The 16,663-nt window shown below is 38.6% G+C and overlaps 1 protein-coding gene across 4 annotated transcripts; it reads left to right on the top strand.

Annotated features, from left to right (window-relative positions):
• The first annotated feature begins 376 nt into the window (after positions 1–376).
• Positions 377–9,228, top strand: LOC105164002 (uncharacterized). Of its 4 annotated transcripts, XR_016065964.1 has the most exons (6): positions 377–495; positions 625–743; positions 6,388–7,218; positions 7,415–7,759; positions 7,955–8,313; positions 8,410–9,228. XR_016065964.1 is itself a non-coding variant. In XM_088881793.1 (5 exons), the coding sequence occupies exons 1-5, from the start codon at positions 438–440 to the stop codon at positions 8,228–8,230; spliced, it is 1,629 nt and encodes a 542-aa protein (XP_088737919.1). In that variant the 5' UTR covers positions 377–437; the 3' UTR covers positions 8,231–9,228. The 4 variants fall into 4 exon arrangements, 3 of the variants coding, with proteins under 3 accessions (XP_088737919.1, XP_020550347.2, XP_088737920.1); XM_088881793.1 differs by having other exon boundaries at positions 7,955–9,228; XM_020694688.2 differs by having other exon boundaries at positions 378–536; positions 7,955–9,228.
• The last annotated feature ends 7,435 nt before the right edge of the window (positions 9,229–16,663 follow it).

The following is a 16,663-nucleotide window of genomic DNA, read 5'->3' as shown; positions in this document are numbered from 1 at the left end:
TTTTAAATTAAACAATATATTATTATTATATTAATAAGAGTTCAAAGTTTTCATTATTCAAATAAGTTAATTACAACATATCAACAAAAAAAGAATACAAAAAAGTTAATTTTTTCATATAAGAAAGAATTAATTCGATAATTTTATAAACTTAAAGTACTAAAGTGCTAAAATCAAATTTATTGACAATTTTATGTTCCAAAGAGTCAAAATCGGACCACATTTTCGACGAAAAATAATTATAGAATCAAACTGAGATAAAAAATAAAATTTATAAATACTAAAATTAAATAATAACATAAGGAACTAAAATAGTTTTAAACGAAAATTTAAGTATAAAATTACCTTTTTCTATATTCACAAAGCATATTATTGCGGGAGAAGATCCGGCCCGCTTCCGGCCTGACGGTTGGCATTAAGCTTTTTCAAACAACGAGATGAAACACCTGTACTATCAACTGTATACTGTTCCCAAAAAGAAAAAGGAAGCTGCGTGTTAGTTTCTTTCTCATGCCTTTTGGAATTCCCAATTTTCGGTATTTCACTGTCTTCGATTTCCCAATTTTCATCGCTTTTGGATTTTTATCGACAACCCTAAAACTTAACCATCTGCCATCATTTCAGCACACGGAATGAACCGTGGAAGAGGTGGCTACCGTGGAGGCGGGGGTGGTGGAAGGCACTACGGCAGAAGAGGGCGATCGCCACGACCGGTGGCTCGTTTTGTCGTTCGTAACAGCCCTGTAATATTATCAATTCCCTTGATATTCGCTATTTTCGTCTTTCCCTCGTTTCTTTTAGTATGCTGTGCTTTTATCTCGTTGCGATTGTGTTGTTAATTTAGTGCGCCTTGGATGGATGAAATAAAATATCGTGAGTTTAATTCTGAATTTATTTAGACCCTGTTGCAATTTCAAGAATGAAATGTAAGCTTGGAGAATTATTCAAGAAGAAAAATCAACCACAAGAAGCGGTTGTATAGCCACAGATCATTCGAGTTTCCGTTACAGCAAAGGAGACTCAAGTCTTCCTTTTTATAAACAGGGAAGCAGCTAACAGAATAAACTAACAGACCAAAGAAGAAAAAAAACAGAAGCGTGCTAGCGCTTTTACAAGGAAGGAGAAGACTCCCAACGGTTACAAAGAAACGCATTTTCACTTAACCCACAAAGAAGAAAGAAAGCGCCGTTATGCGGAAGTGCGAGAATGACTACAGCAGCTCAGTTCTTCTTGCTCTGAGATTTTCTGCAGCTGCAACCTTGAGAATCACTGTTGGGTTTCATCACCCCCCTCGCAAGTTAAACTTGGGTGGAGATTAACCAAGTATAACTTGGACTTTAAGTGAAGAAAGGAGTTGGCAGGTAAGGGCTTTGTGAAAAGGTCTGCAACCTGCTGCTTTGAGATCACATATGTTGGTTGAATTACTCCTTCTTTGTATTTGTTCCTCACTATATGACAGTCTATTTCGAGGTGTTTGGTCCTTTCATGGAATACTGGGTTCGCAGTAATGTATAGAGCAGCCTTATTGTCACAGTAAAAGGGGATTGGTGTTTGGACATCAACTCCCATGTTCTTCAAAATGTAGATCAACCATGTAACTTCACAAGTGGTGGCGGCCATGCTCCTGTACTCAGCTTCAGCTGATGATCTAGCCACGGTCGTTTGCTTCTTGGTTTTCCAAGATATAGGTGCGCTTCCCATGAATACACAGAAACCAGTCAGCGACTTCCTTGTCAATTGGCATGTGGCCCAATCTGCATCACAGAAAACCTGAAGTGAGAAGTCTGAATTTGCAGGGAAAAACAAACCTGTGGAATTGCTTCCCTTTAAGTATCTGACAACGTGAATGGCAGCATTCCAGTGTGCTTCACAAGGGTGTTGGAGATGTTGGCTCAATTGTTGCACAGCGTAGCATAAATCTGGCCTTGTAAATCCCAGGTATAACAATCTCCCAATCAACCTTCTATATTTTGAAGGATCAGCAAGCTCTGCTCCTGTGTTTTCTGTGAGTTTCAGCCCTGGAGGCAATGGGGTAGTGACATGTTTGCCTTTATCAAGCCTCACATCAGCAACTATGTCCTGTGCATATTTGTGCTGGGAAACTATCATTCCTTCTGTAGAACGAGCTATCTCAAGACCCAAAAAATATTTAGCACTTCCTAAATGCTTGACAGTGAACAATCTGTCTAAGTAGTCTTTGACCTGCACTATTGAATCTTCAGAGGCAGAGGTAATTAATATGTCATCAACGTATACAAGTAATGCAATCAAATTCATTCCAGAACCTTTCACAAATAGACAGTGGTCATGACTGCATTGGACAAAACCAAATTCACTAACTCTCTTTGTGAATTCCTCATTCCACTTCCTAGAAGCTTGCTTCAAACCGTATAGTGATTTTTCCAGTTTGCACACTTTCCCTTTTGGGATTTCATAGCCTTGAGGGGGTTCCATATAAATTTCCTCATCAAGGTAACCATGCAAGAAAGCGTTGTTAACATCAAGATGGTGCAGTGGCCAATTCTTTCCTACAGCCACAGCTAGGAAAAGTCTTACAGTGACTGCTTTTGCCACAGGAGCAAAACAGTCATTGTAGTCTTCTCCTTCAATTTGGCTGTAGCCTTTGGCCACTAACCTTGCTTTGTACCTCTCCACAGTCCCATTGGGATTGAGTTTTACCTTATACAGCCATTTACATCCAATGGCTTTCTTGTTTGCAGGTAGGTCTGCCAACTTCCAGGTTTTGTTTTTCTCAAGTGCATTGAGTTCTTCTTGCATAGCTTTTTGCCATTCCATCTTCCCTCGTGCTTCTTCGTAGCCCTTTGGTTCCTGCATGTTAGAGAGATTTTCCACAAAGCAAGTGTGTGCTTGTGTCATATAACAGTTATTGGTGCTGTCAGCGTTATAACATTCATAATCCCTCATCCAGGTTGGTTTGTTATGAATTCTGCTAGATCTCCTAAGTGATGCAGTGTCTGTTCTTTGTTCCTGATCTGGTTTATCACTAATTTCACTATGGGATTCTATAGGCTCTTCATTGTTGATGATGTCACTAACTACAGGGAGTGGACAAATTAAATCAGCATCATCTTCATTGTGATTAGAAAAAGGGAATGTATTTTCATAGAAGATTATATCCCTGCTTATATGTATATTGCCAGTGCTTAATTCCATGACTTTGTAGCCCTTGGTACCATGAACAAATCCTAGGAAGACACACTTTAAAGCCCGAGGTTCAAATTTGTTTTTAAAAGGAAGAGTGTTAGTGATAAAACAGAGACAACCAAAAACTTTGATATGCTCATAAGCAGGTTTCTTTTCATAAAGAATTTCATAGGGGGACTTCCACTTAAGAATTTTGCTGGGCAATCTGTTAACTAAATAAGTGGCCATAAGTAAGGCATCAGTCCAGAATCTTGAAGGCATATTAGCATGGAACATTAAGGCTCTAGCGATTTTGAGAAGGTGTTGATGTTTTCTCTCAACAATACCGTTTTGTTGGGGTGTGTGGACACAAGTCCTTTGGTGTATTATGCCTTTGTTATAGAAGAAGTTCTGACATTCTTTATTAACAAATTCCGTTCCATTGTCGGTTCTAACTTGCTTGATTTTGGTATCAAATTGAGTAGAAACCATGTTATAGAACTGTTCCATTTTAGACAAAGTTTGTGACTTGTGAAGCATTAGGTAGGTCCATGTACTTCTACTAAAGTCATCGACAATGGTAAGCATATATTCATAATTTTCAACACAGTGCCTTTTATAAGGTCCCCATACATCTATGTGAACAAGTTCAAAAATAGATTTAGTGCAAGATTCACTTAATGAAAAAGGCATTCTAGGTTGTTTTGCCAAAGGACATATCTTGCATTCCAAGTGTTCAGTGTTTTCCTTACAAAGTTTCATCCGTTTCAGGACATCTAAGCTTGTGTGTCCAAGTCTATTGTGCCACAAAGGTTCATTACATTGGACTTTACATCTATTTATATTGCATACATCAGTGTGCAGGTTTTCTTCATTGGCAGGCATGTTCTGTTTAGAGGTTCTTGTCATTTGGTCTTGGGGTCGTCTTTCTAGCACATAGAGCCTGCCACGTTGTCTACCTACAGCCAATATACCTCTAGTCCGAGGGTCCTGCACAACACAAGTTTGGTTTGTGAAGTGAACATTAAGATCATCATCTCTACATAGTCTACTAACAGAGAGTAAATTGTGATTAAACTTAGGGACATATAGAACATCTTTCAAGACTATGTTTTCAGTAATGTGAACTTCTCCCGCAATCTTAACATCATAACTAGCACCATTAGGAAGTTTAACAGAGACTAAGTTATCAAGAATATGAGCATTTGTAAAATCATTTAATGAACTGCATATGTGGGCTGAAGCCCCACTATCTATAATCCACATTTGAGCATTGATTATAGATTTACCTGCAAATCCATGAAAGTCTGAGAAGTTGGAATTTATTTGGCCAGCGCCTTGATCTTGGATGATTTTGAGCATCTCTTTTCTGATAATGTCTGTGATGTTGGCATCTAGATTTCCATTCAGGTTTGTCTGAAGGTTGTTAGCTTGGTAATCAACACTTGAATTCATGGTTCTTACAGTCATTGGTCTACTTCCAACCTTCCTTTGATCCATCATGTTCTTGTACCACTCCGGGTACCCTATAAGTTCGAAGCATCCCTCCTTCACGTGCCCCCTTTTCTTGCAGTGATCACATTGTAGATGTTTCTTGTCAAGTGTCGTCGCTTTCTTGAAGTTCATCCTTGCATTTCCTTGCCTTTTAATCTCTGCAACTTGTACAGCCATAACCCCTTCTCGATCAATTTCGGAGATCCCAGAATTTACAGCCATCTGTTTCTCAATTCTGTGTACCATGGAGTAAGCCTTAGCAGCTGTGGGCAGTGGGTCCATAAGCAATATCTGATTTTTCACGTTTTCGTATATATCACCGAGTCCCATAAGGAATTGTATCAGCTGTTGGGATGTGATTCTTTCTGACATTTTCTTGCTCGCTCCACATGTGCACACAGGTAGAGGATCTAGAGTTCCTAATTCATCCCAAAGCCTTTTGAGCTTTGTAAAATAGACAGCAACAGTGGAATTTTTCTGGGCAATGGAGGTGATCTCCCTCTGAATTTGATAGAGGAGGGGGCCGTTGCTTTCGCCAAACCGTGTCTCCAGTTCCACCCACAAGTCCCTGGCAGAGTTGGTGTATAGGAATGCTTCTGCGATCCCTTTCGACATGGAGTTCAATATCCATGAGACTACCATGTAGTTGTTTCTTTGCCACCTTTCAATGGCTTCTTTGTCATCAGTAGGTTGCACATAGGATCCGTCAATATATCCTAATTTTTGTCTGGCTCCAAGTGCTATCTTGACGGATCTTGCCCACGTTAGGTAATTATTCCCATCGAAGCGCGCAGATACAAGGGATAAGTTTGTGTTTTCATTTTCTTGCATTCTTGTGCTTGGGTCATCTGCAGGAATTTTTTCTTCTATCGTCTCTTTCCCTGACATTTTTGTTTCAGGATTTGGATGAATTGTTGTGGACAAATCTTCAGAGTTTCAAGTTGCTGCAGCGATTATACAGAGAAGGTTATTTCAGATCTTTGCCTGCTCTGGTGCCATGTTGCAATTTCAAGAATGAAATGTAAGCTTGGAGAATTATTCAAGAAGAAAAATCAACCACAAGAAGCGGTTGTATAGCCACAGATCATTCGAGTTTCCGTTACAGCAAAGGAGACTCAAGTCTTCCTTTTTATAAACAGGGAAGCAGCTAACAGAATAAACTAACAGACCAAAGAAGAAAAAAAACAGAAGCGTGCTAGCGCTTTTACAAGGAAGGAGAAGACTCCCAACGGTTACAAAGAAACGCATTTTCACTTAACCCACAAAGAAGAAAGAAAGCGCCGTTATGCGGAAGTGCGAGAATGACTACAGCAGCTCAGTTCTTCTTGCTCTGAGATTTTCTGCAGCTGCAACCTTGAGAATCACTGTTGGGTTTCATCAGACCCCTCTCGTTTTTATGACACTGGGACATGGCCTGAGGAAACACAAGCATCAATACTATGTATGAAGTGTGATCAATTAAACAAATGGAAATATGAACTTAATTACAGAATACAGAAAGTTGTATTATACTCCGAAGTATCCGTGTTCAAATTGTTCATTTGAAGCTATTATAGTTAATTGAACCAGAGTTGCTTGAATGTGATAGGTGTACCTTTACATTGTTCCACATATACATACTCATTTTATAAGCTGCATTAGAGACCATTTTAGATGGCCATGGTACTGTGTTTTGTAGCTTTTGCAGATTTGCCAGGTATCATGCGCTAGGCTATATGATTAATTGACACCCATATTGTAATTTTTCAGGTTGCAGATCATTCTGATGATGCTTCTTCGGCTCATGGGAGTGGATCTTCCACTAATGGAAGAAGAAATTCAGAAATAGCATCTCTTGACAGTATAACAAAGAAATTTGATGGTGCATTGAAATCTGATTATGCATATGGGCCTAGTGCTGAACCCCTTGGAGCTGGAATCGCATCAGATGCTGGAATTTCCAAACTAGTACAGAATGTTCCCATAGCAGAAGATCAAATGCCAAAACCATTGGAATTACCATTTGTTACCCGTCCATGTTACGATAATGATTTTCCTTCATTATCAGCCCACTCTGAACTGAATGCAAGAACTATTCAGATGATTCAAGCTCAGGATGTAAAGGAAGATAATTGTACTACCTACACACCACTTGTTGATATGTTACATAAGAAAGGGGAGCCTTCTCAGACTACTGGCCCTGGGTCTCAGGTTGGCCGATTCTCTCAGGATGTAAAGGAAGACACTTGTACTACCTACTCACCACTTGTTGATATGTTACATAAGAAAGGGGAGCCTTCTCAGACTACTGGCCCTGATGCTCAAGTTGGCCGATTCTCTCAGGAAGTCCAAAGGGGGAAGAGTACTACTGAGGGAATTATTGAGAAAGGTGAATATGAAAATTCTGATTTCCAGCACAAGGGATTTTCTTTTGATATTTGTGAGGAGAGAAGTAGGAGTGTTGTGAAGTTGAAATCCCCGTTGCATGTTAAGAACAGAGCAATGAGGAATGAAAGGAAGCGTCATATGGTAGGAGACAACATAAAGATTTTTAGGCCTGGCATGATTCTTATAAAGGGTTATCTTTCATTGATGGACCAGGTAACATATTTGATTCAGCTCATTTTGTATATTGATTGGCATGCGCTTGCATCATTTGAATTCTAATAACTCTTTGGAACTCAATCCTAAACATCTAATAGAATTGTACATTTGTCTTCCAAAAAATACATGGAAGGTTACTATATATGTCCAATAAGTGGACTTTATGTAGAATTGTTTCTTGCTATTTTTTTAGGTCAAATTGATTATGTCATGCCGTGATCTTGGCCGGGGACCTGGAGGTTTTTACCAGCCTGGTTATGGTGATGGTGCGAAGTTACACTTGAAGATGATGTGCCTCGGTAAGAATTGGGATCCTGAGACAAGCTCGTATATTGATACAAGGCCGATTGATGAAACCAAACCTCCACCTATTCCTGATGAGTTTGCACAGTTGGTGAAAGGAGCAATTCAGGAGTGCCATGATTATTTGGAGTCAAATTCTAAAGTGAGGGATGCTAGAAATGTTCTTCCTTCAATGTCTCCTGACATCTGTATCATCAACTTTTACACAAAAACTGGCAAGCTTGGTCTTCATCAGGTTTGTATATTTAATTCGTTATTAAAGATGTGGCCTACATGCCTAGTTTAATGGATTTTTCACAGGGCACTTCTTTTTCCAACCACTATAAATAGATACATATGAACCAACCCTTGCTCTTAATATCATTCATGCTGAATTTAAGTGCGTAGTTCTTAACTGAATTCATACAGCTTAACAACTGTTCGGATGCAGGATAAAGATGAAAGTCAAGAAAGTCTACGCAGAAGACTTCCTGTGGTCTCTTTCTCTCTTGGTGACTCTGCTGAATTTGTATTTGGGGACCAGAGGGACATTGACAAGGCAGAAAAATTGATATTGGCATCAGGCGATGTGTTAATTTTTGGTGGTGAATCTAGGCATATTTTTCATGGAGTTAGTGCCATTTATCCCGACACTGCTCCTAAAGCTCTATTGGACGAAACAAATCTTAGGCCAGGCCGTCTGAATCTCACTTTCAGGAAGTACTGATGTAACCATCTGGATGTGACTCTGCTATGTCCATCTTGCATGTCTCTGGCTGTTTGAATTACCAACTGGGCTAGTGATAACAGGTAGATACTGGTTTGCCCCATAGTCTTAAGGATGTGTTGATTGTAAATGTGTTTTGGTCATCGTCTTTTACTCATTGAGTTCAGCTATGGGGCCAGTTGCAGAGGGTTTAAGGACATTTTGCCAGAGAAAATAAAGAAAAAGAGTAAACAGGCTGGAATTGTGGGCTTCAACATATAGGCTGAAAGTGGAATGCTTTAATCAGAGGCGCTACTTTGGCAAATCCATATGCATTTTCATTGTCAAAATCAAGCTCATGAGGGATTCTGGGAAATCACTATTCATGTCTCCCCCAATAAATTTGCATGCTCATGAGGCTCGAGTTGACAACTCTACACTCATCGCCCTCCCATGGACACTACCTCTCATCACCCACTTCTAGATTGCCACCACAGTGACATGGGGAAATGCTGACCTGCTTGGTGCTGGAATTTGGTGTTTTCGTCTTTGTCATGTGCCCCAATGCTTCACCGGCCGTGGCTGGGACCTATGACATGATCTCTTTGTTGTTCACTTCCCTACTAGCTCTGGTCCGATCAGCCTAACTGATACTTCCTGACTTCATTATGTTTAATATATCATTGGTAAATGCTGTCTTGGTTCTGGACTTTATAATTTTTATATTGCGTTGGTAATTACTATCTTGCACCATGGGGAAAATGTTGTACGAATGTCATCCTACCCCTAACTCATGTTTTCTATGTCTCGATGGGTGTTCTTTAGGGTGTTGTTGTTGCGGTTACCACACTTGACACCCTGGTTGGAAGCTTCTTGTTTTCGTTCAAGGGCCTGAGGGGCTTCGCACTATGTTCTCAACGTTTGACACCTTAGTAATGGATTAAATTGCTTTGTAATGATTCTTGGTAATCTAAATCTTGTTAATAGCTTTACTGAGTGAAAAATATATATTTGCTCGACTCGATGCAAGTAGCATAAGAATGCATCTATGCAGCCCTGTTGCATTAGTGGCTTTACGCTAATATATTGCCATGCAAGTGAAAGCATTTCGAATTCTTTTCTTATTTTGTATGTTACATAACTCACAAGTAGTACGCATTCAAACTCCCTCTCTCTCTCTATATATATATGTATATATATATATAACAAAAACGTTAAGTGTATTAAAAAAAATATGCAATACCATTGTAATGTATACATATTAAGGTAAATTATAGTAATTTTGTTTGAGGTTTGACGATTGGGCATAATTATAAATATTGATGATAAACATGGAAATCCCGGAACTCTTGAAACTGGTACCTTCTAATATTGTCAATAATTTACCAATTCCTGTTAATGCTATAACTGAAACTTGGGTGGCCTTGGTTTATGGGCTTGGAATACTCTCCACAACAATAAACCTTGCCTAGCTAGAATTTTATTCTTTGCTTGGTTATTATCCCTTGAAGCGATTGCAACCTCAAAGCTTCTATTTTACAGACAAAAGTCAGAATCCTGTTTGCTCTTTGTCAGGAATCTGAGGAGGATACTCAGCAAAAAAATTAATTAAGAAAACTCTGCCAACAATTAAATACAATAGTAAGACGCTCATAAAACTTCATAAGTATAAATCCAATTATTTTATTTTATTTTATTTTTTAATTGAAACCACCCGAGGGTGGGAAGCTTTTCGGAGTCCCCGACTCTTCTTTATTAAGATTAAAAAGTGAGCAAATTTATAGCGGGGAGTGCTGACTTCCTATTATTTCTAAAAAAAAAAATATAAAATCAGGAATACTACTTCATTACAAATATTCGCCCAAGCATAAACGGGGAGTACTATTCCCTTACAATAAATCACAAAAGCATAAATAAGGAGTACTACTCCCTTACAAAAGTAAGATGTGCTAAGGTGATAGACAAAGTTGGAGACAATAATCCAGTGTGTCAAAAAGTTTCTGCCACTACACTTGAATCATCGGTTCCATCTAGCATTTGCAGATCAGGCTATACAAACAATCCAACAATTGTCACCAAAAGTGATGCATAATGCAACAAAATGGGAGAATAACTGACTGAATATTAGTCACATGAAACCTCAGCTTTCAAGTCAAAATAATGGAGCAAATCAAGTCAAAATATGAGCAACAAAGCAATATCAATGTGTGTACCACAATGTGGCACAACCTAAATATGCTCACAAGACAAAAAGAGATGAGAATGCACCATAGATAGCAACCACAGAGTAAAAACAAGCAATTAAGCTTACAAAATAGGAAACAACAATGCAGTAACAGAAACAACAAAGCAGCCCACCCAGCATTCAAGCGAAGCTTATGCAACCGGTCACAAGTAAGCTACTTTAGGGGGATCAACAATAATTTTGACTCGAATGTGTGGGAGGCCACATGAGTCAAGGTTAACAATACCTTTCACTTTACCTATGAAATGTTCCTTGGTAAGGATGCTAAGTTGTTGAGATGTACATGTTTGATTGGCTAGAAAGTCCACCGCTTGGTTGCCTTATCTAAAGATGTGAGAGATTTTATATTCGATTTGCCTAAGAAGGCTTCAAATTCTTTGAAGGATAGTCTGATGGTTCCATGCCCCTTATCGTGGTGTGGAGATGAGTTTGATAATAACCATTACATTAGTTTCAATCCAAATATTGTGAAATCCCTTTTGGATGCATATTTTCAGTCCTCTGTGTATAGCTCAAAGTTTAGCCTGGATATTAGAAGTAATGCCAAAAGGTTCTTGAAAAGAAAAGATGACTTGACCGAGATGATCTCTGAGGATGCCGCCCGCACCGGAAATACCTAGGTTACCTTTAGATGCTCCATCTGTATTCAGTTTGTACCACCCTTCTTGAGGCTTTCTCCAATGGACAATTGTAGCTTTCTGCTGCTAAGTTTTCGGCTAGAATGGGATATTGATAGTGTTTACAGTGAAAAAATCCTCTTGCACGTGCTCTGATTTAGCATCTCACTTTTATAGAGGTTATGCAAGTACCCCAGTATTTTGTAAATAATGGTGTTAGCCTTTAATTCGAATCCCCTGTGCTTAGCATCATTTTGGAGCTTCCATATGTTCTAGAGAATCAAGATTGAGATAATATCTCTGATGTGTGGTTTGGCGTAGATTCTATTTTTCCAGGATTGGATGAGAATTGTGATGTCATTTGTTTGGGGGATATTAATTTGGAATTTAGCTGCGAAATAGCCCCAAACTTCCAAAGATTTATTGTTATCTAAGAAGAGATGCGGTATGGTTTCTTCTACTTCACAACAGTAGCATTTGGAGGCCATTGTGATCCCCTTCTGCTTAAGCCTCTTATCAACAGGTACCAGTTATGAATCAACCTCCAAACAAATACTGAAATGTTTGGGATGATCAATTTGGACCAGAGAGTATGATAGAAGAGCTGAGAAGATTGGTGGTTTCTAATTTCATTCCAAGCTAGTTTAGTGGTGAACGCACCATTCTTGGACAGTTTCCAATGTAGAAAATCAGTTTGGCTGTCAGTATTAGGAACATCCATGATCAATTCGATGATGTGATGTGGCACAGCTTGTTAGAGTTTATTGACGTCCCACTCAGAGTTGGTCCAAAACTAGTTAATAGGGACATAAAGATTGCAGTGAGTGCTTAAGATATTCGCTATTGTGCCTTCCAGTAGCCACTAGTCATGCTAGAAACAGATAGTACCAGCCCACAGGCTCCAGAAAATATTTGTTTGTGCTTCTGTTTGAATTTTGCAGAGTCTTTTCCAAATACTTGAATCAGTCATGAAGATCTTGGAGAGCGTGGGAAAATATCCTCGACAGTATTTACTTATGGAGAATTTAGACCGTAGAGAATTATTGAGTTTCAATCTCCACCACAGTTTGTAAGAGAATGCTATGATCATCTCCCGAAAGTTCCTAATTCCAAGTTTACCTTCTTCAATAGGATAACAAATGTTTTGCCACTTTGTCCTGTGGACTTTTCTTTATTCCGTTGTGTTACCCCAAAAATATTTAGCGAAAAATTATTCAAGTTTCTGTATGGTTACCACCAGAGGGTTTAAAACTTGGAGGAGGTAGATCGGTATAGAGAAAGCACGGTCTTGATTAATTGAAGTCTACCCCATAAGAGAGGTGGCAGTGTTCCCATCCCGTAATTTTGTTTCTGACTTTATCCATCAGATTTTCATAAAGAATTTTCTTCTTGTTTCCCTTGTATAGAGGAGCACCTAGGTAGGTATGTGAAGTGCCTTCCTTAAGAATCTAGTGATATGTTCGATTCGATGTGCCATGAGGTTAGTTTTTTTTCCTGGAATGAAGACGCTCTTAGCATGATTGATTTTTTGCCCAGAGAATTCCTCGAAGTTACCCAAGAATTGTATAAGCTTGATCAAACTTTCTTCCTTGCAATTCCTAAACAAGATGACATCATCGGCATATGAGAGATGTGATATCTTAACCTCGCAATTAGTATGATAGAACATACTGGTGTTCTCATTAAAGAGGACATCCAGGCCTCTTGAGAGAGCTTCTGCTGCTAGAATAAAGAGAGCTGGGAAGAGTGAATCCCCTTGTCTTATACCCTGGGATGATTTGAAGAATCCTATCGTTTCGCCATTAACAAGAACAATAAACCAACAGTTTTGGATGGCATGCTTGATAAGAGTGAGGAATTTGTGAGGGATTCCCATCTTCTGCAAGACTGTAAGGAAGAAATTCTAATGACTCTGTTGTACGCTTTAGACATGTCCAATTTCATAACCAAATTTTCTTTATTATATCTAAGATCAAGATGGCGAATCATCTCTTGAGCCATAAGAATGTTGTCACCAATTAGTTTTCCTAGGACGAAGCCGCTTTGAGAAAGGGAAATTAGATCCGGAAGTGTGTGGTGAAGCTTGTTGTAAATGAGCTTGGACAGAATTATATTGGTGACATTACACAAGGAGATGGGTCTAAAGTCATTCCAGGTCTGAGGGGACTCGACTTTAGGGATGAGCACGATTGTTGTGGCTGTGAAGCTCCTGGGCATTGGGGTGACATAAAAGAAGTCCTTGACTACCTAAAAAATATCTATTGCAATAAAATCCCAGCAGGCTTGTTAGAAAGCTGATGAAAAACCATCCGGGCCTGCTATCCTGTCCTTATCTATACTGAAAACTGTATCTCTAATCTCTTTGTCTATTGGTAGACTACCGATAATGCGAGTTCATTCTTCTGAGGCTTGGGGGAATTGAAATGGAAATTCTGGGGCATTGTTTATGGCCGGATTGCAAGAGAGTAGGTTTTTGAAATATGTAGTGGCAGATTCTCTGATTTGGTCCGGATTAGTAACTTCTTGGTTCTCTTCCATGATTCTATGAATTGTGGACTTTTGATCTTTTTTTCTTAACTAATGAATGGAAGTATTTTGTGTTCCTTTCCCCTACCTCCAGCCACTTACAATTACTCTTTTGCTTTCAATATTTAGGTTCTAATGTGAGTGCATGAACGAGAGCTGTATTACTTCTCTTGAGGTTGATGAGGTTGGCCTAGGAGGGATCTCTATCAAAGCTTTTCTCCTCAATGGTGTTTTGTTTTGCCTGTTCGATTGTTGTGAAAACGTTTCCTAAATTATCCTTGTTCCATTGTTTGAGTAGCTCCTTAATTCTGTAATTTTTCTGTTGTAGCTTGTACATCCCGTATCCTTCTGTTGGTAGGCACCATGATCGTTTGACTGTGTCTAAGAAGGTATGGTGTTTTAACTACATATTCTGAAATCTGAATGAAGAAGGCTTTTTGTCCTCTACTTTAGCGACATTGATGAAGAGTGGGTGATGATTAGATGTGTAAAGTGATTCAGGTACATGTACATGCGAAGTAGGAAATTCAGAAGCATTAGCATTAATATCAATATCATCAGTAGATAATTTCCTTGTTTTTCGGTGTGTAGCTGATCACCATTTTGATTAATGTTCTCAATAGAGGCTGCAGCAGGAACATTAGCAATTAACACATTCTTTCCCTTTCTTTTGTTAATAATTATTTCGCTAAGATCCCTAATCTCCTCCATGTGATTCGATAATTTATCCGGGAGCTTTAGTTCCAAATCAGCTTGACTATTCTCATTATTGTGTTTAACAATGCAAGTAGCAATGTCATGTCCAAGGTGATTACGTAAGGACCAATAGGGTGGGCAATTTTCATAAAGGATTTGTTGTCTGTAAGTTTTTCCCTCAATATTCAGATAAATGGCTTGCACTTTAGGGGCTGTAAGGTCTAGTTCGACATAAACACGAGCTAAGTTTGGCCTAGAGAGGTCTGCAGTAGGTTCATCTGAATAATGATGCAATTCTTAATAATAAACAGATTAATAAACTAGCGTTGATCAGAAGTGTTAAGATTAGTACATGTAGACAATACCATGAATCAATGAATAAAACTAACACCATAATAAAAAATACATGCATTCAAGTTAAATGGTCTCCACCACCAAAGGGCTTTTTCATGTTGAGCAGGACGGATCAGCCAAGAGAAACCCCGAAAATGCAGGTATAGATCGTCTAATTCGGGAACAACATGCTGAGTTTATTGCAAGTTTCATGAAGTTTATTGGTTGCACTACTAATAGTTTTGCTAAATTACAGGCCCTTTAGGAAGGTTTGAAAATATATAGCCAAAGATATCCATATTAGAAATCTCATTATCAAACTAATTGAAAAGAACCATTGAAATGAAATGCCCTTTTTGATCAGGCATACTTAGCGTAGTGGACTAAAATTAAAATTAAGCATACTTAGCGGACTAAAATAATACTTTTCTCGCTCTGTTAAATATGCTCTTTGACTTCTATTGTTTCAACTCTTATACTATCAAAGTTTTTGTAGGATGAGTTGGACCGAAAATACAATACTAAAGAGTAAGGACTCGAAAAGTATTATGTTTCCAAGTTCATATAGTATCAAATGATTGAGGGCAGGTCTGTAGCATAACAGACTCACGAGATTATCAACCTTAAGCATGTTTTGGCTGATGCTGAGATAAAGCTTTTTGGGAAGTTTCTGGTCATGTCCATAGTGGACAAAATTTCCAAAATCTTGGTAAAGTTTTCGTATGACACCCAAACATCATAAAGGGAGACTATCTCTGCATGATCTTATGATTGCTATCAGCACCGAGGAAGAGCATAGAAATCAGACCCATAAGATGCCGGTTGAGCATCAACCCAGGGATAATCTAATAGTGGAGAAATAGAAAGTGAATAAAGTAAACTCGAACTAAAAAACCATCAACAAAGGCAACGCCATGAAAAATAAGAAACCAAAAGCAAACAAACCATGCTGGAACCATGGGCAGGTTGGACACTGGGCCAAGATTTATCCTAATAAAAAGGTCAAGATTGGGCAGGTAATTGTCGACATGGTTGTGGGAGGTTCTAGTGGTGCTAGCACCTCAGGAGCAACTAAAGGGTATGTGTCTGTGCCACCCGAACTCCTAACTATTTACGAACCTTGTGATTGGTTGATTGATATTGGAGCGAATGTGCACATATTTGCTGATAAATCGCTCTTTTTATCTTATCAGGCCATCAGTGGAAAGACAATGAGTATTGGGAACTTCAATACGACATAAGTACTTGAAATAGGGAGCGTGAACTTGAAGTTTCCTTTAGGGCGCATTCTATAGTAAAAAAGAGTTCATCATGTTACCACTGTCAGAAGAAATATTATTCGTGGTAATTAGTGAGGGATATAGATTATCCTTTAAATTCAATAAAGTTGTAATTCAACAATTTGGTATTTTTGTTGGTAAATATTATTTAGCTCATGGTTGTTTGAAGTTCAAGTTGAAAATTTAATTTGAGTCAATTGGACTTTGACTTGATTTATTTAAACCAAAGCCTAGTCTATTTAAACCATGCCCATGACCCGATTTGACTTAGTTTAGGTCAAAAGAGAAGATGACTTCTCAAGAGAATAGGTTTGGCCATTTTTTTGCTTGGAGGAGAGTCAAATTTTCTGCTATGAGGAGGTGTTGGTGAGAAGTGGTTTAAGTAACCACTTAGGACAAGGTTAAGTATAGAAAGTCTTTTAGATACGCTTGTATCTCTATCCCTCACGACAACTACTCACGCGTCTTTGACTCTTTTTCTCAAGAGATTTTGGTCATCTCTCTCTCCCTCTCTCAAGCAAAAATCCTCTCCAAGAAAACCCTAGTTCTTTCTTGATTTTGAGTCAAATAAAGAACATAAAAGGATAAATTTGGTAATTCGATAACACGATCCGATTTTTGTTACCATTTCTTTTATTGCTAGCACGAGGAGGAGATGATCTCCCATGACCTGCAGACAGTTTTAGCATATTTCTTCATTTAGATCTCCGAAAATGGTTTTGAGAACATGAACAACATAAGAAGCCGATTGAAAAGA

Source organism: Sesamum indicum, linkage group LG6 (genome assembly GCF_026168435.1).
Source record: "Sesamum indicum cultivar Baizhima isolate 11 linkage group LG6, ASM2616843v1, whole genome shotgun sequence".
Classification (NCBI taxonomy): domain Eukaryota; kingdom Viridiplantae; phylum Streptophyta; class Magnoliopsida; order Lamiales; family Pedaliaceae; genus Sesamum; species Sesamum indicum.
This window is presented reverse-complemented; position numbering and strand designations above follow the sequence as displayed.